The sequence below is a fragment of the Lathamus discolor genome, chromosome 6, assembly GCF_037157495.1.
Source record: "Lathamus discolor isolate bLatDis1 chromosome 6, bLatDis1.hap1, whole genome shotgun sequence".
Lineage (NCBI taxonomy): Eukaryota > Metazoa > Chordata > Aves > Psittaciformes > Psittacidae > Lathamus > Lathamus discolor.
In genome coordinates this window covers 29,806,643-29,826,184 of record NC_088889.1, presented here as the reverse complement: position 1 = coordinate 29,826,184, position 19,542 = coordinate 29,806,643, and the positions used below count along the sequence as shown (strand labels likewise).

Here is a 19,542-nt window from a genome sequence, read left to right as displayed (position 1 = left end):
ATACAAGTGCAGTTCCTTCACTTATGAAGCACCAGCAGTGCACACATCTGGGATTAAAACTGCAGGATTAGGCCAGACAGAACCAAAACCCAGCCAGACGCAGGTGTGAGCAGGAACTAGAAGCTTCTCCAAAACCAGAACAGAAAGTATTTCAGGAGCAGAACTAATCTGGGCAATAAAAGACCCTGAAGCCATTCTTCCCTTCAACATTTCTCTTCAATGTGCAGACTGTTCTCAACATCATAACCAACAGGACACAGGAAACTTTTTACAAGTACATTTTTATTTAAAATAAAAATTAATTATGGTGCCTTTTTAAAATAGGGTACTGCACAATCTGTATATGCAACACAGTTTTTGGTACGGAACATACTTATTGAGCAATATCCTTAAATACTAAATATACATTAATGGCTTGTTTGAGAAACATGACAACATTAATTCTGATATTTTTTTTCTCTTTAGTCATTTACCCACTGATACAGATTTCCTATAAACAATATTCATTTTCATCTGTACATGTGGTACACAGTTAAGAAGGCAGATCTTAGAATATTTACATTCATGCACTGATTTAAACACACTATTTTGCAGTTTAAAATTACATATTTGTTTGTACAGGTGCAGGAAGTATTGTAAATACATATCTACCATAGGCCTGATTCTCCATTGTTTGGCAGCATCTATGGTCATGACCTGGTTGGAGCAGGAGGCCCACACTCGCTTCACATGCTGTGACCATTTGGCATGCAAGACTGGACAATTAGGTCTCTGTATAGATACATATCAATATATTTATATCTTATACTTAACAGATCTTTCCTCTTTCCTTCCATGTCTGTTTTTGCATCATCTATCCAAGGTACAGATGCTTTCCTGGGCACACTGCTGTATTGGGTCTGAGCTAGGAAGGGTGGCAGGGCTGGGGCTTCAGCTCCACCTTCCTGGTGCTGCTAAGGGCTGAAAAAGCTCAACACTTTGCAGCTCAGGGCCTTAAAGTGCATTCCCTGCATGTGTCTGTTAGTGGTGATCCTTGAGAAGAAATTGTGAGTTGATGCTCTCCCTCAGACTGGACACAGCAGTGTGCTGAGTCTGTCTGGAGATGGTCAGAGCACAGCAGTTAGCTTCTGCATAGAGACTGGCCACCTTTGCATCTGCTGGGGATCTGGCTATTCTGTGAATGGAGCTATGCAGGACCTTTCCACCCCTGATATTTTGGTGGTTAAAAAGAAACTCAAAATGTTTGTAAAGCTGCATTTTGGATTGCCAGTTCCCCACATGCAGGGTCACTGCTTAGTGAAGCCCTTATCCATCAAGCCTGTTCCCTTCCCTTTGCTCAGTAAGGAAGCACAGAAGCCTCTTTTAGAAGACCTTTGCAAGTAGTCTGCAGAGTGACAAACACAACCTGAAACCACACCAGCAAACCAGAAATAATTCCTCAGTGACACTGCTGTTCTAGCCCCTCTTTTCTGAGGACTTACATCTGCTTCCAGTATGCTTTTCCAAGTGCCATTCTGTAGATCACCTTACATTTTGGTGCAATGTAGTCAACTGTACTTGGGCAGGAATCTAAAGGCAAAACTACCCTGTGCAAGATTTGCCATGCAGCTGTGTCAGTGCTGAGAGCAAAAGCTCTGGACAAGCAGAGGAGCAGCTTTCAGCCTGTCTCCTGCTCCTCTTCTGTGGCCAACGGATTATAAAAGCACACTGGAGAATGTTTGTTTAAGAAATATTATGGTGATTATGTACCCAAATACATTTATTTAATATCAGCAGGTTGGATGTAAGGATAGTGTGTATCTGCCTATGCAAATAAGCTACATCTTTCTCTCTCAAAATACAGCCACAGAGCTGGTATTTTTATCTTGATTATACAGATGGGTAAATTGAGGCACAGAGAGGCAAAATTACTTGCTAGTAAACAGCTGATCAGTGGCAGAACTGAAAATAGGTCCTAGTCCTCATGTGCTGCTCCTTGAAATGCCCTGCCTCCCTGCTCTCCACAGAGTTTTTACTATTCATGTTCTCCTGAGGAAAACCTCAGGGGACCTGGGCTGGGTTTTTTTGTGTTATGTCATGCTCCAGGGTTTTCTCTAGAGAGAACATTTTGTCATTGACAAAACTGAAAATCAGACAGTGTCCGTGACCATCTCTTTAGACTGTTTCTTGCAAAAACAGACACATTTTGATAGACATAATGAGCTACAAATCCCTTTTGTGGTTTTGGCCTTACAGAACATGCCTTTAAAGCTGTATTAGGAAATAATTAAAATCAACAACCTTTAGGAGAAAGTGCTAATCCTGAGCGTATCATGCTAAACTCATCTGCACTCATACTTTATACTCTCAGCTAAACATGCAACCAGTCTCAAACTATGCCATGTTTAGGCAGAAACAACTGCAGTAAAAAATAGAAAGGCAAACATAAGTAACTACACCAAAATAAATGTTATAGCTTAAAATATATTCCTGAAATATACTCGTGATATTTTTGTTACAGTATTTAGGGACTTAGTGCTTTAGGCAATTAACATTTGGGATACTAGACTCGTAGTGTAAATTCCGTCGTTTTAATCCCACTTGGGATCTAAGAACGTATCACTGTGTCTTGTGCAAGCACACAATGTGAGTATGGCAGGGAATGATCATACTCTTGGGCAAAGGGTTACTTACTCCCTTTCACTTTTGTAATTTCATTCACTTCTCAAGAAAGTCTAATCTTTAAAAAATAATTTTATGTAGCTAAACTTTCACATAGTGATGACATACTAAAAAGCTAACTTAATAACTCCATATATTCCTCAACAGCAGTATATAGCAGCATTTCATTTTATAATTGAAAAGATACTTATATTTACATACACCCTATTGTTCAATAGGTAATAGAAAACTACAGATGGGCCTGAGCTGAAACTGCTGATTTGAACATCCTGGAGCTATATTGGGGAAGGTCTGCAGAACATTGTCTTCCTCTACCATCAGGCCAAGCCCTACATCCCAGCAACAGACCAACCACAGACAGGAATGCATTCAAACTCAAGGTCTGGTTTCTGCAGTTCAGGCACATCCTTATATAAAACTGAAAGTATCGGTGTGTTGCAGTACTGAGGGATGTGACGGCCAGGGCACAGCCACATCCTGCAGTGAGACTGGTTTGGCGCCTGGGAGTTACTCACAGACATGGAGACCGAGTGGTATTGAAGCTTAATGTCCGGACAAGAAGCCAGGGTGGAATCTGTCTTTCACTGCTTCACTACTTTCAGCACAGAGGTAAATGGAGACATAGACATGGAGGTGTGACAAAAAGGAAAGTTTTCAGGAGGTGTGGAAAGACCAGCATCTTGGCTAGTCTCACTGCCTTTATCTTAAGGGTTATTTACTGGGTCTAACCTGAGATCTTATGTGAAATGAATTTGGGTGGATTCAGCTTTGCTTTAAGTAGTCTGCAATCCACATCACGGAAAGCAGAACACTAAGCTATCACACTGAATTTGGCACGATCGGCAGTCTCTGCATAGGGGGCTCAGAGACTGAGTTAACATGGGCACAACCAGCTTATCAGACCCTCAGAAGTGGTCCTCCAAGGCAGAACTACAAAGTCCTCAGTGGGTCAGTTCAGGAGACTCAACACTTTCAGGAAGCAACACTAATCAGTGGATGAAGAGGACTTGAAAGCACTGCTAGTCCTTTCAACACAATCCTGCCCAAATGCTCATGTCAAGATGTAAACAACTTTCCTGTAGGTGTTTCCCTGGGGAATCAGCATGATGCAAACACAGAGAAAGATGTAGAACTTCACAAAGGAAAACTTTTTAAAAGATAAAAAATGTGATGCAAAAATAGAGGATGATTATGAAGCAGTAACGTTCAAAGCACCACTTAATAATATCTCTCTTTCCATAGCAATGTTAACTGCTAAAATCTTACATTTTGATTTCTTTTGCCTGCAAAGTCTTCAGCCATGGAAATTGCATAGTCATCACACCGCAGATCAATTTCCTGGGGTAAGTCACAAGTTCATGCAATTTTTGGTTGCTCAATGGCTTTACAGTAACCTTTGTTCCCTTTTTAATAATGAAATAATAAGAATGATAAGAATGAATTATAAAACTGCACAGGCTGGAGAAGCATGTAGGTGACACCTCGCACCCTTGGCCCTCAGACCCATTTATAATAAGCTGCTGTCACTCTGGCAGACCATGTTCTCTTCAAAAGATCCTATCTCAGCAGCTTTTTTTGGACACTCAATTCACACTGAAAGTGGGGGGAGGAGAAGAAGAAGCGTGAGGCATCGTGACATAGCTTTCATGAGATGCAGCATGCAATGCTTATGCCTTTGTGAGGTCTTTTCTCCAGGCAGCCTGGGTGGGCAAGTTTATCCTTCCTTTGGAGAAGCAGCAAGCCTGCAGAGCAGCCTGCTTTACTCTTCTGAATCACTGATGTGTGCGCTATTTCTGAAATGAAGACCTTGGCCACAGAGTTCCATTCGTTGCCTTATTTCACCCACCTTGCATACTCCGAGTGTGTGCTTTGAAAGTTTACCACCTCCTGTGCCTCGGTGGGGTTTTGGGGATTATACAACCGCATTGTTATCAACTGTTTTGTTGTTTTGAGATGAGGTCATTGCATATTCAGCCTGACTGGTTCCGTTCTCTTCTTTTCTCATTGGTTTCCTTGGGTGATCCCAGGTTCGGTGATGTATAGGCAGGGTTGTGGGGAGAAGAAAGGACAGAGATAAACAGCTTCTTTGTCAATACAAATTGAAAGCAAGGACATATCATAATACTGAACTTTTCCTATTTTTCCCTTTCTGAACAAAGGCCAAACCGGCAGTTAAATTTTGCCAAGCCTCAGTGCCTACCTGGAAAGTGAGATGTTTGGTCCTAAGGCCTCATGATGAGTAGCTGGTCTCCCTGCGCTAGTCTGTGTACAGATACAGGTGTGCATGTTGCATGAGACGAAGGCTGCTGGAAGGAGAGCCCTCCACCACCACCTTCATCTCTGGGGTAGACGCTGGGGTGCTAGGTCAGGCTCTGCCTTTGGGCAGTCCTGGGCCTTTCTCCTCAAAGAGCCAGGTCATTCAAACTGAGACGATGACCAGTTGTGTCCACTGAGGACCCAACTCACCAGTCATCATAAAACCTTTGTGTTCGATCGCTAGAAGAGGACTCATCTGATCAGTGTAGATATGTAAATCTGTGGTGACCATCCCTTTTACAGTCAATGGAGAGAAACAAGTATTTTTAAAACACAGTTCAGAACAGCTTAAAGTGGATACCCAAAATAAGTCAGGTGATTTGCGCCCAAGGCATTTGCGTTTCTCTGTATTGTCTGTGAAGAAAGGCTAGTTTGCTAGCCCGGATACATATGTCCATGTTCTAGGCGTCCAAGTTAGTGTCTGAATCTACCAGCTGAATCTAGTGTAATCTACCAGCCCCCCAGTACCAACCACCTTTCTAATTTTGTTTGGTGGCCACTGGTAACCATTTGGTAACCACTGACACTAACTGTGAGACAGTTCAGGGAATGGCCAGCAAGTACAGAAAACTAACATACATCTGCACATCACGGAGCAAAATCATCTTATTTGTGATTTTAACATGACTCTGACAAGGGAGACCTGAGCATAATTTTCCTAAAAGACCATGTTACATCATGTAGGTGTTTCCCCACAACTTCTCAAAAGACCTTTATTTAAAGCTGAAGCTTTAAACATAGGAGGAGGAAAAAGCTTTGTGCTTTCCACACAGATATTGCAGACATTAGTGCCTTGAGTTTAAGGAACTTCTGAGAGCAAAAATTACAGATAAATGTAATACAACAGTCAGTCTGTGCTATTGTTCTTTACATTGTTTAACAAAACAACAATTCATAAAAAATGGTTAATGACATTTAATTTCAGCAAAGTATTAATGAAAGTTTTATGGAGAATTACAGGAAGATAAATTTGCTTTGCTTGTTATCTCGAAGGAAACACTTCTGATTGTGATATGTATGTGTCTTTTCATCTGGCAAGAGTTAAGGTTTGTTAATATTAGCCATGATTCCAACTGTTAGAGAATGGAGATGAAAGGAAGGGGGACTAAGAATTGTTGAGACTAAGGGTTTGTTGAACTATTTTTCAGCCATTAACATGCTGTGCCAGTCTGTATGTGTCACAAGGTCCTGTGCCTGTCTTTTGTGACATTGTAAAGCACCCATTCACTCTGCCGCAACCCTGACAAGAGGAATGGAGAATCTCATGGCAATACTTCTCTTATTCTTTTCAGTTCCATTTTTTTCCCCTGTCTAGCTTTCCTCTTCTTTCTTCATGTTAAAAATGTCTTCCTCTCATTTTTATCTATGTTTTTCCTTTTTTCTAGAACTGATTTCAAGATCGACTTTCTTTTCTCCGGAAAATCTTTTTTTCCTTTCCACCCCCTTTTTTGTTTCAGCTTCTCTTCCCCAAGACCTGCCATTTGCTCTTTCCCTTCCCTAGGCTGGTCTCCCAGCACAGACATAGGCAGTTTGTAGACTCTCCTAAGATGGTGAGACCTATCTGCAGACACTGGCAGAGATTGCTGGTAGTACTACACCAGGGGCACTAACATGCTTTGGAAGCATGGCTTGGGAGACTTGTATGCACTTGTCACAGTGATTAAAATTGACCTATGTATTTAAAAATGCAAAGTCATTTTGGCCTGCTGTGATTTTTCAACTGCCTTTTTGCATTAGGGCAGTAGCTCTTTTTCTGTACCACTAGCTCTGTGTGTCACTAACTTTTTTACCTCAAATTTCATTGACTGTTGATATCCAAGCATGCAAGTTTTCTTCTTACACACCAAGGGGAAAGCTTTTATCCCATTTTCTGCCTAATGAGTTACATTATGCATGATCTTCCTACACGCAATACTCCAAGTGCCCTTCCAGATGAAGTGCTATAGCCATGTATTTATGCATTTCATATTCCAGGGTTACTCCTCACTTGTAAAAGGGATGTTTCAAATTAGTGAAGGAATGAGTAGGGAACCATTCATATCTGACATACTTACTTGGTGGCAGGTGAAACTTGTTTGCTAACAAGTGCTTTGCATTGCTTTACAGTATGATTTGCTACACATTGTGCTTTGATGTTTAGCAAACAAATTGGTGCGCTCTTCATGCCAAACATCTGCCAATGAAAGGAATATGCAACTCTGTACAGCTTAGTACATGCCTGAAATCATGCGTCAGAGTCCATAATGACCTCTCCGCCATGCATGCATTAATTTGCATGAGTCCTAAAATCAAGAAAGCATTAAACCACCATTTAATAGAGTATTTCACATGTCACATAAATTTCAAATGAGGTTCTGATCACATTATACATCTTATATATGAAAGAAAATCATATTGGCTTGTACCAGTTCTCTGCAGAGTCCTGTGTAAAGGTGAACGTAACGATGCACATTCAAATACAATTTGTATGTTCTGTCTTTAGAAAACTTCCAAGAGGAAACACAGGTTTTGACCCTTTATCATGTCTAGTAACAAAACTCTGTATATTTCACAAAACTCTCCCTGCCAGCTTTGGCTACTGGTGTAAATTTGGTGTAGACCTGCCTGTGAGGTAGTTGTGTGATAAGAGTACTAGGGGAGGGTCTCACCTCATGTCTCACTTGCACACACTTAAGAAAATCTCTATATATTTCAAATCTCTCTATATATTCAAACAAAAGATGACCAGACTTTTCATTTAAACAGGACTTTATTATGCCTTGTTACTTATAGGCTTATTGAAGCTTTGAGGAGAATAAGATCATTGGGCATCGCTGCAGCTTGCCTGCAGCTTGCCTTCTCCCCCCCTGCATCAGTGGTGGCATGGGCTAGGTCACATGTGTGCCTGCTCATCCCTGGGGCAAAGTGGCAGAAGGGAAGAGGCAAATCAGAAAATCAGAGAGCTGAAGATGTATTGCTTATATGTGCAATGACTTCAAAGCTCTCCTCCGTATCAGTGAATATTTCATGAGCTATTAACACATAAAAATTAATAATTTTCATAGAACCATAGAACAGTTTGGGTTGGAAAGGACCTTAAAGATTATCTACTTCCACCCCCAGTGCCACAGGCAGGGATACTTTCCACTAAACCAGGTTGCTCAGAGCCCCATCCAACCTGGCCTTGCACATTTCCAGAGATGGGGCAGCCACAACATTTGGGGGTGAACTGTTCCAGTGCCTCACCTCCCTCATAGTGAAGCATTTTATCCTTACATCTAATCTAAATCTACCCTCTTCCAGTTTAAAGCCATTACCTCTTAGCCCATCTCTATGTGCCCTTGTAAAAAGTCTCTCTACAGCTTTCTTGTAGGCCCCTTTGGGTACTACCCTTTGGGTAGCGGAAGGCTAGTATAAGGTCTCCCGGAGCCTTCCCTTCTCCAGGCTGAACAACCCCAACTCTCTCAGCCTGTCTTCACTGGACATGTTTATTTTCTATAAATGTGGGTCTCATGCAACACGCTGATTAGGTTCATAGGGTTGGTCTGTCTAGATGTGCCTCCAGCACACAGCAGAAATATCCAAGCTAGTTACATACCAGTAGAGATCCAGTTGCAGCAGCATCTTCCTGGGTTACAAAAGTTGCCCAAGAAACAGGATAAGTATCTGTAAGTCTATTTTCACTCAGCTTCATCTCCTAAGCTTTGATGCTAGCAGTACCTGTGGGAGCTATGTTTAGAGCTCTTGGCTAGACTTCACTGCTGGAATCCCGGAAGAGATCATATGTGGGCTACAGTCACACTTCAAAAACATCCTTATTTAGCAGATACGGGGAAGGAATGGAAGAATGCATTTTGTAATGTTATTCAATAACTAGACCGTCTCTCTGAATAACCTGAATGTTTATAAGAACATAGAGAATGTGAATGGAGGCTGTTTGCATCTCAGTACTGTTTGATTCATGCTGGCCACCAGCCACTGGAGGTGAAGCAGTTCCTGTGACAGCATCTGGTGGGAGAAGCAAACTTACTTTATAAGACTGGTTTGTGAACAGGACTCCTGCTAGAGGGGCTCAGTGCACTAACAACAATTGCCTTCTGGGACGCAGCCGTAAGATTTTATGCAGCTGTCCACAACAAGCTTTGCCTAATGACTAACCTGGGCTGGATAGTCTGGTGCTATAGCCCAGACATATGGGACTCATGTTAAAGAAGGACATTTCTCTGGAGAGAATTTTCAGTTTCATGGAAAGAGAGTCACATCCTAACTTCCCCCTTTGACTGTGTATCTATCTATCTGAAGGGAGGATCTGGCCTGTTCAGATTGCAAGTAATTGCAGTAGATTGCTGAGCCACAAGAGAAATTTAAGAAGTGGGGTTTAGTCTTAATTTGTTGTCAGCAGTGCAAAGTCAGAGTAATTCCACAGACTTTGTTGGACTTTAGGAGGATTTGCTCTGATGTTACATAGGAAGACCTGTCCTGAGAGACTAAGGTGATGCAATCACATTTCCTATTAAGTCTTCGATTAACCTGACTTCAGAATTATGCTCCTACACAAAAACAACCTTAAGGAGGAGAAGTAGCTTTATTATTAGGATACTGGTCTATTAACTGTCATAATTGGTAAAAGTACTTTTAGTGACCCCTCACATTACAACCCATTCTTTGCATTCCCTATAATGAGCTTTAAAAGGTTTTATTGACTGAAGGGATATTACAGCTGCCATTATCTGTCGGGCATTCTCAGTGCAGAATACACTGTCAATATGTTTTTATGACAAAAGGAAAAAAACGAATGGGACTAATGTAAAAAATGAGCTCATGTTACCAGCCTTCCAGCCTCGCAAAAAGCCTCTAAATGGGAAAAAAAAGGCATTAGATGCATGGAATGAAGGCACCCTGCTTTGAACAAAGCCAAAACATGACTGGAGGGTGGCCATGGCCATGCACTGGCAGTGCCCTTCGGGGGGGAGCTGGGCACACTCCTGCTCCTCAAAGGCCTGTCCTGCCACAGAGCAGTGTAGGCAGCTATGGTATGTTCATGGAGCTCAGCTCATGCTGAGCAATGCAGAAACAGCCTGGGTTTCTCAATATATGTGTAGCACCCAGATAACTGGGATTATATGTAACTCTATTGCATTAGGTATGATCTGCCCTAGCACATCTATAATTTATAAAGAGTAGACAGCTCAAATTTCTGTCCTAATTTCTTGTAGAAGACAATAAGCAAGCTTGAAAAACCCAGTATAATGAAAAGAAAGAGGGGATGGGATTGACCTCAAGGAACTCCAGAAAGGGCATTTGAAAGGAAGAAATAGGAAGAAGCCATAGGTAAATTTAGGCTGGAGATGCAGAAAAGTTTCTTTTACTCTCAGAAGAATAATAGTTTGAACTGAGACTGCTGGAAGAGGGAAAAGGAGAGAGGGAAAACTATACTGCTTCAAGAAGGATACTGATATGTTTATGGAAAGGATCAAAAGCCACAGTGCCCACAATACTGGGGACATACAGGGTCACCCAAGCGCCTTGTTCCAGTTCCATGTTACTCAGATGTCTCTGCTGCCATACGGAAATATCAAGGATGGAATACCAACTGCTTCAGGGAACTTAAACAACCAGTGTAACAGGAGAAATCTTTTCACTGAACTCCAGGTGCAGCCTCAGTTTCCCTGGGATTGATTCTCAGTGATCAAGGAAATACCTATGGTCAGAGATGGACACAGGGTGCGTTGCTCTACTGTGGCAACTGGGTCTGGATGGTGGCTGGGAATGGGTAACTGCTGATAATGAAAGCAGTACACTCCCCTATTTTTCCCCCCTGCCATTTCGTACAGATCAGAAGAGGAGAGAAAATACTCTTTCCTGGAGCCCTTCTGTGAACATCCTTCAGACAAGAGCAGACTGGATGTATAACTGCAGTAGTGGCATTATGCATCTGACTAAATCAAAGTCATGGAACTTGTGTAATGCTGGACAACAATTTAAGGCTGCCTGCAAACTGGACTGTGCACAATCCCTGGGCTTTTATGCCACAAGCTGAATGAATATGCAAGTCTGAGCTTTCATTTCTGCACACGTGTGACACACACAAAAGTAAGACATGCACATTCTCACAGGTGCTGGCATGAAGGCAGCAAACACTCCTCTGCTTATGTGCCACTCAGACATACAAAACTACCAGTGGAATCCCAATCAGAGACCTTTCTCTTAGTCCTCTAAAATTTTCCAGTCCTTCTGAAACAGACTGAACACCACCTATCAATACTCAATGCTTTTCTACCTTCAAAGTGCTTGACAAACATGTATTAGGAAGTCTGGAGAAATATGGCTTTCAAGGGCCCAGCTGTACCAATCCTGACCAATACCTTGCTTTTTTTATATAGACAACACATCTGAACACAGAGAATCATAGAATCATAGAATATACATTGAACAAGTCATGGTAACTACTTACCTGCTTCTGCTCAGCTACAGTGAGGCCAGTAAAAGAAATGTGTAAATTATTTACCTGGGTTCCCAATTAGAAGTTGTCCTTGCAAAAAATATATCAATATTATATAGGAAAATAGAGGTGGGAAAAGGTGCAGGAATGCCATGCCTGTAAATTGGCTGGCTGTTGATGTCCTGTGTGCAAGGTCAGGGTGAGCAATAGTGCTGGAAAATGTGGGGTTGGAATAATAAGAGGCAGGGAGAGGAGATGAGCAAGCGCTGCTCTTCATTGCTCTCTTGCTGTCTCAGAAGGACAGTATGTCTCTCACCAGCCAAGTGACTGTAGATATTGCCATTTTAGGCAATGGACTTTTCCATCCCCCAAACAAAGTTGATCTGTGATACTTTGTGCCGAGATTTTTTGCTGAATGTAGATAACTACCTTGCTATTTCTTCCCTTGCAAACATAGGCAACAACATGAATGACATACTTGATCCCTGCAGAACAAGGCTACTGCTGTTTGACAGAATCATTTAAACATAATTTCACAGAATTATTTACATAGTTATGATTAACTTCTGTGCAGATGAACCGACATTTCTGCAGATTTTCTGGCATAGAAATGTCTTTAATAGAAGTGTCTGCAACACAAACAAATGTAAAGAGCTGAGAAGAAAATAAAAACTTGTAAAACGAACTGACCTTTGCAACAATCTAGCTCACTCTGCATTTGAGGCAATCTGTCTCTGCCACCTACTACAGTAAGACTACTAGTTTCCAAGCTTCTGACTTCACTCACAAAGAAGAGTCTGCAGAGCCAGACCCTGCTCTTTCCAAGATAAATGCAAACCCACTCTAAGTGGACAGCATAGGGCGGTCACAGATTTCCCATGCTCTAGGTGTGCAAATGGGGCAAATCCATACAGAGGCAGAGCACTCAGCAAGTCCATCAAACACCTTGATGTCTACACAAAGACTTGGTTTTGTGCAGTTTAGGGCTGTTTGGCTTTAGAGACCAATTAGCTTTTTGGGAGTGATTTTGGTAGCAATTGGCTTTAGACAATTTAACTGCCCAATTTCTGAGGAGGGACTTCAGCTTGCTTCCCAGGGCTCAGAGCAACTGAAGGGAAGAACCAGGTTAGCCTGCAGTTCCCCCTGCTTGGGTGTGTTAACATCTTTCATAAGGTTTCATGCTACTGCCTCTAGAAGCAGACACCAAAGGTGGCACCATTTCTCTGCCTCCTTGTATAGCCTCTTTTTAAAGGCCAGAATAAGGAATGACCCTGTTTTCCCACAGTTGCCATGCACACAGCTAGGATCAGACCCTACACATCAGACCCTGTTAGTGCTTCACTCCATTACCTGGCACTAGCTTAAGGAATGGATGTCATGATGCCCATCTCCACAAACGCTGACATGGACATTTAGCCAACAACTCTCCAAGACAGACAAACCAGAGCATCATTCTCCACCCCAGCCATACTGTAGGGAGTGGCCACATGCCTGCTGACAGAGGGGACACCAGAGTGAGCTAAGCATGTGGCAGAGCAGGACCACCCCTTCTCCCACCCAAAGCTCTGCCTATACGGACCTACTGAATGTCTTGCCTTCCTGGTAAGGCTCTCCTGAGCAGGGAGCTGTGTGCTGCTTAGCAACCCCAAAGCATGATAAATATTTAGCAGTAAGTATGGCAGGTGCAGAGAAGGAAGGACAGAAGGAGCAGAAATCAGACCATGCAGCTTCAAAAGTGGTGGCAGCACAGCAGCAATGGGCTGGAGAGTGGCTTCAAGTGATCCATGTGCACTAAAGGAGCATCGAAGCACTACAAAGAGGGGTCCTGTCTGCATCCTTTCACTCCCCAGGCAGTGTGGCTGCAAACAGCACAGCAAGGCAGCGGTGTCTGTGATTTGACCTCCCTTCACAGTAGTGGGGACCCATGAAACCAGCTCGTGAGGACAAGCTTCCTGAGGGCATGGAGAAGCTGAGATCTTGTTTGCTCACCTTGTTGTGACTAATTATACAAAGGTGTGAAACACACAGATTACAGTGGGAAATAACACTGCCATGGGCAGATACCTCATTACCTCTGGCTGACAGAAGGAAGCATGTCTGAGTGCAGCTCCTGCTGTTCCCTGAGCTCTGCCTTTCCCTTGGGTCTCTGGCCACAGCATTTCGCGTTAGATCCAGGCATCAAAGTCAAAATTGGTAGAAGGTATGAACTAGAGGAGCCAAGGGCAAGGCCAACCCAGGGCTGATGGCCAGAAGCATGCTGAAAGGTCCAGTGGGAAGGGGTATCTTCTGCATGGTCAAATTCAGGGCAATGTGGGGGTGATGCAGGAAATAAACCTCTGCAGAAAAGAAGAAAGGGCAGAGACTGGGGAGCAATGGGGCATGGACACAGGGCTGAGATGTGCGCTGAACAGTCCCAGTCATCTTGAAAGTGGCTGAATGCATGTGATGGATAGGGGACTGACTGGTGCTTAGCTGCTCCACAGTCGGGTTTGGCTTCTTGTAACCTTGAGGAAGATCAGAATGAGTTTGGGCAGAGCCTGCCTGGGGCAGTGTGGGGCACGTAGGAACTTCTGGGGCTTTCCCATACTTTACTGGCTTTCTTGTTCTACCTTTTAGGGTTTTATAGCTCCTGCAAATCCACTGTGTCCACTAAGGCCACTGGGAGATGCAGTTGTTCAGCCACTGGAGAAATCAGGCTTTACTGCTTTTACTCCACATGCACTGCAAATCTTTTGTGGAAAGCAAAAGGATGCAATAAAAGCACCCAGCAGGTTTCTATGGGATTCTCATTGTGTACAGGGAATTTCTGAGTGATACAGAGTAATGGATTAATGGATCCCCCACCCTAATACCATGGGTACATTTTCCTCTGAGTCATAAAAAAGATTGCCCCAGACACCCCAGGGTGCTGCTGGGCTCTTGCAGGCTGTAACAAACACAGCCCTAAGCTCAAATATCCCAGATACAAGCCAATAACTTTCTTTAAATGTCCCTACACATTGTTCTGGGTACATCTCAGGCACAGCTGTGGCTTTTCACCAGCAGGGTCAGCCCCAAATGCCCTTGTGTCAGCTTGTAAAAACTATGGTTGGCTTAAGAATTTAATGGATTTTTAAGACACCTTTTCTATTTTTTTTGCCTTGTAGAACCTTGAGCATGTAAGAGCCTTGAGTTTAAAGTCAGTTTTTAGACTAGTTGGTGAAGAGAACCCTGATCTCAGATTTATTCAGATTTCTTCAGAAGTTATGGCTTCAAGAAAAACTGTAATAATAAACTCATGGTACACCTGGCAACTCTTCTATATGTTTCAAAGCTCCAGTATCCACTTGTATCTTCTATCTGTGCTGGAGTAAATCAGGAATATTTCAACCAATACAATTAGACCTGCATGAGCATTACATTCTGGCATGAGCCTGTAAAACCCACCCATAGCTGTTGGAGTTGCATGGAGGCAGTGACTGTATAGTACTTGAATCTACTGCAAGACTTCTGCCCATTCAGTGCAGTACCCTCATCTGCAGCACAAAAGAGAAAAGTGGGAAGTTTGTTTCTGGTCACAGTGAAAAGTTAATTGATCACAGGATAGCCCATAATGCTCTGCAGAGTTCTGCTGGCATCTTTGTCAATATACCACAAATCAGGAGTGAACAAGTGCAAAATGACTCATAGAAGAGGATTCTGTGAAACACTTGGACCACTTGTTTTATGCTAAAGACTAAAGCTTTCTGAAGGCTTCCCGTATTCCCCGTTATGAGAAACATCTTGGTATAACTTAGAAGAGAAAGAAAAATCCTGCCCTATAATAGTTATGCAAACATGTATTAATTATAAAAATCCCAGACTGACAGCACTGAAGAGCAGATCCTCCTGCTTATCTGACCAACATGTACTGCACAGGCAACAGGAAAGCAAACTGCTCGCAGCACCACCCATGTGAGTTGGCTCAGCCATCTCTCCAAATTAAAGGTTGTTTTATCCACTTTACCCCTCAGCCTTTGATCTGTCAAATGAACCTGCTAGTTAGTAGCAGCAATATTTCTGCTACTTTACTTAAAACTGAGGTTTATCTCATGTATACTACCCTGGAAATTGTTGCATAACCAACACCCAGACTTCACTACTGTTTGGAAGAACAACTGATTTTCCTGGTACTAGCAGTTTCCATCAAGCAAGGCTATATTTAGTTTAATAAATAGTGATAGGTTGAAAGAACACAATAAAACTAACAAGAACTCAGAGAGCTTGTGGACTCTCCATCTGTGGAGATATTCAAAACCCAGCTGGACACTGATCTGGGCAACCTGCTGTAGCTGACTGTTAAAGCAGACGCTTGGGCTAGAGGATCTCAAGTTGTCCCTTCCAACCTCAACCATTCAGTGCTTCCATGAACTCATTTCTTGATTAAAAAATGGGATCTTTTGCAGGAAGATTGCTCAGAGTATTTAAATTGTCATTAGTAGATCACCTGTAGTCCAAGGATTCACCACTGGGAGAAGACTAGGTATAGAGGCTAAGCAACCCAAGGGGATGTTGGGCTTTGGCTAGAGGTGACTGAAGACCTGGACAGTGATGCTCAGTGGTAGATGCTGATCCTGTTGTTGATAAACATCAACATTCAGTCAGTGGAAAAAATAACCAGTATACAGTATGGCAGTCTTTTCCTTGCTTTTCCACTATTTTGAAGTTTGTCTTTCAACTGCCTTTAGTGACATTCTTAGGTCTTCCTGATGAAGACTGTATGCCATCTTAAATGGCCCTTCTTGGGGGTCAACCCCTTTTGCAGAGCTGAACTGGTCTGATGTCAACAAATTACACTAAAGATGCAAAGATCTGCCCACACATACCTTCTTCTTCTTCCTTTTGAGCACCATAGGACACGCTCACCACAGTCCCACTCCCACTTACTGCCCTCCTTAAGAAAGCCTCAGTGTTTTCCCCTTGCAAGCATCTGCCTCATTTTGTTAAACAAAATCAACTTTCAAAACTGTTCCTGCTACTGGAACTAGACCTTGCAGTATACAGTGTCCATAAATCATACACTAATGTAAAGTACCCTAGAAAATACCTGAGCAATGAATTTTAAGACCGTTTAAATATGACTTGTTCTTTCAGCAAAATGTTTTCTTCCATTTAATTACTATCTGAAGGTGAACTCAGTGCCTATTCAAGGAAATTAATTTCTAGGCATTTATGGTACCGTTCTCTCAGGCTCTGGGACAGATACAAAACAGTGGCTTGACAAACAATAGTGAGTAAAAGCTATACATGTAAAACTTTGCTACCATCAGCCTGGTTTCTCTGCTGATTTAGCAAGGGGACTCTTTGTCAGCAAACCCTGTGGTACATCAGAGAGCAGAGGAATACATCCTAACTAAATTCCATCAGAGCCAAGGAATCACTAGGCACAATGGGCTGCTCATGAGTTATCTCAAACTGTGTGGATGTTCTGGAAATATTAAGTACAGGTTTTCCACATGCTGGAAAACCATCAGAAACACCTCTTGCCATGTTGCATAGCTGGGGCATCAGCTGGCATGGAGAACAGGAGGGTCACTTTTGCTTTCCCCTTAGAGGTTTCAGAGATGGCTCTAGTATCTTAATTTATACAGGGAGCCAGGGATTTATTTTTCCCTTTTATGTAACTATATTACTCCCCACATAGACACTAACAAACCATGAGCTGCAGAAATAGGATTATATACTGCAGGTCCCTTTCCCCCCAATGTCAGTTGCTTATTTACCGAACAACCCTTGTTAATCCTCTTTACTGTGTTTACTTCCCACTTCCCTCCAGCCTTACTGTCTTGCTCATTACTATTATTATTATTATTATTATTCAGGTGCTTGGAGATGTTAAAAAAATTGCTTAAGAAAGAGCCACCTCCAGAGCTGATTAAAGAAACTGATCTCCACTGACTGTTTTTTGAGTCCACACTGATTTATACCAGATGAGTATTTGTCAGAGCTGCTGGCATTCACGGTGCACTTGCCCAAGTCCAGAAACCATATAATATTGAAATGATCCAGCTTTCTCCTGTGTTAGCTTATGAACTGTCCTTGGATGTCCTGCTTCTACTTCTTGGTGACAGTCTTCCAGGGAAAGAGAAAGAATGGCAGGATTTTACAGGGAGAGACATGGAAGAGAAATACCTGGAGGTATTCCAGATTTTGAAGCTGTTTTTCATCTGCTCCTGCAATGTATTACAGAAATCACTGGTTGTGAGATCACTTTCCTTAACCACGAAATGAGTACAAAAGTTCCACTGCTTACAGTGGATCTCAGCCTTAGCCAGTGATTAAGGCTGTTCTAGAAATGTACAGATGTCAGACTGCAGTTGCTGCCTATGCTAAGTGCCAACCCTTAAGTTTTTTCTAATGCGCCATGGAAAAGTTTCTTAGGAGAAAATTTACAGTTTTTAAAAAAGGAAATATTCCTCTGTCACCAAGACCAGAGAAAATAGCTGTTTCTCCACTGCCAGACTGAGGGTGCTATCATGATGTGTGTGACCGTACTGCAGCACAACACAGTATCACATCCTATCTCTTCTGGTGCTTGATCTATGCAGTAGCACACATCTGTGCCTGGTGTGCCAGTCATGCAGTGTCCCACACTGCAGAAGCTAGCATCACACATAGGAAATTTAGAGACTGCTTTAAGAGCCTTTGAAGAATCACCCCGCATGTATCTTCCCAATAGTTTTACCTGTCTAGTAGTTCCCTGAGGATTAAAGCTGATTGGCACATTACAGTATTAGTTCACTCAGGAATCAGAGAGGTCAAGTCCATCCACTGGAATGGAATTCAGCATTTCTTACAACCACTTAATATTGGGAGAATCTGAGTATTTCCAGGGGATATGCAGAGATGGAGGTAGCAGTGTGCTTGCTTGGCTCTGGTAGTTATTTTATACAAAGAAGCACCGATCCTCTAGGTTGTATTTTATCACAAAACCCCTTAATGCCTAAAATCAGAGATCTGCTGAAGGTTTAGTTTTTACGGGAGAAAACAAACAATCCACAAGAAACATTTTTTATACAGATTGAATAAAAATACAGCGGAGTTACGATACTTCAAGGCCAGTCACTCTCTATCTTCCTGCTACAGAAAAGCAGACATGAGAGAGTTTGATTGGGTCTCACCCTTTGAAACCAGTAAATGAGATTTTAACTTGAGCATAATAGGATTTTTCTTTTTCTTTCTACTTCAAATTTGATTCTTATGAAAGTGAGGGATTAATACAACAGATCCAAGCTCCGTGCGAATAAATCTCTGCCTGTATTTTCCTACCAAAATGTTTAACTCTTGCTACACCCTACAGCCAGGTGACTGCTGTTACTTCAGTCTTCAGCATCTCTTCAGTGGCGGGAGAAGACAGATCTGTTAGAGATGCTGCAATGACAGAGGTCCCAGTTCCAGGAGATGCACAGGAACAAGGGCTGAGAGGATGACTGGAGAAGCCAGCTGGTGGGGTTATAGGTGTGGAAAAGGACAGGCCAGAGCATGGAGCCAGAGGCTGGGAATACACTGGAGGGACCCTTGGCTTCAGCATCACCCAAATTAATCCCCTTACTCATTCTCTAGCCACCACTGCCTTCCAGCAAAGAAGCAGAGTGAAGGACTTCTCACACAGCTAAAGCCAATTCAGCTCAACAATATGTAACAATACTCTGTGTTGAAGGCAGAGATGCTTCTCTTGTGAAGCATCTTACCTTATTTCCTAGCATTTATCAAAAGATATCTTTTACAGTGGATCAAGGACCCTGAACTCTTGGGGAATGCTGCTAGGAACTTCGGGGCACCCTTTCAGCAGAGCTGTTTCAGGAAGGACTCATTGATGAAAAGGAATGCTCTAGTTACCCCGTAAAAATATAATTAAGAAGATTCTCTTTTATAGCTGTCCATCCCATGTCTGAGTAGCTTTCAGCTTAGCATTCGTCAGCAGTGTAAATGTCAACAATAAGCATATCTAAGGGGAATTTTCACTCTTCTCCGTACCTAATGCCTGTTTAAGCAGCTGACTTGTACGCTGATATTCACACCGTTGACAAACAATGGATATCTTCACCAAGTATCAGTATTATTCACCAACACAAAGCATGAGGCTGTTATGTGAACTCCCAAAGCCTTTTCAAGGCAGCTTTAAA

The 19,542-nt window shown here is 42.5% G+C and overlaps 1 protein-coding gene across 4 annotated transcripts in view; it reads right to left on the bottom strand.

The window, feature by feature from the left end:
- Window positions 1–262: 262 nt before the first annotated feature.
- The window catches only part of PRIMA1 (proline rich membrane anchor 1), a 49,292-nt gene continuing 30,012 nt past the window's right edge, over window positions 263–19,542 (bottom strand). For 2 of the 4 annotated variants that reach the window (XM_065685559.1, XM_065685558.1), the window contains one exon: window positions 263–4,673. In XM_065685559.1, coding sequence (XP_065541631.1) covers window positions 4,574–4,673 — 100 coding nt within the window. In that variant the 3' untranslated portion in view covers window positions 263–4,573. Of the gene's footprint in view, window positions 4,674–7,177; window positions 7,260–8,680; window positions 8,965–19,542 lie in introns of those variants that run through there. The other 2 variants (XM_065685561.1, XM_065685560.1) reach the window with 2 other exon arrangements.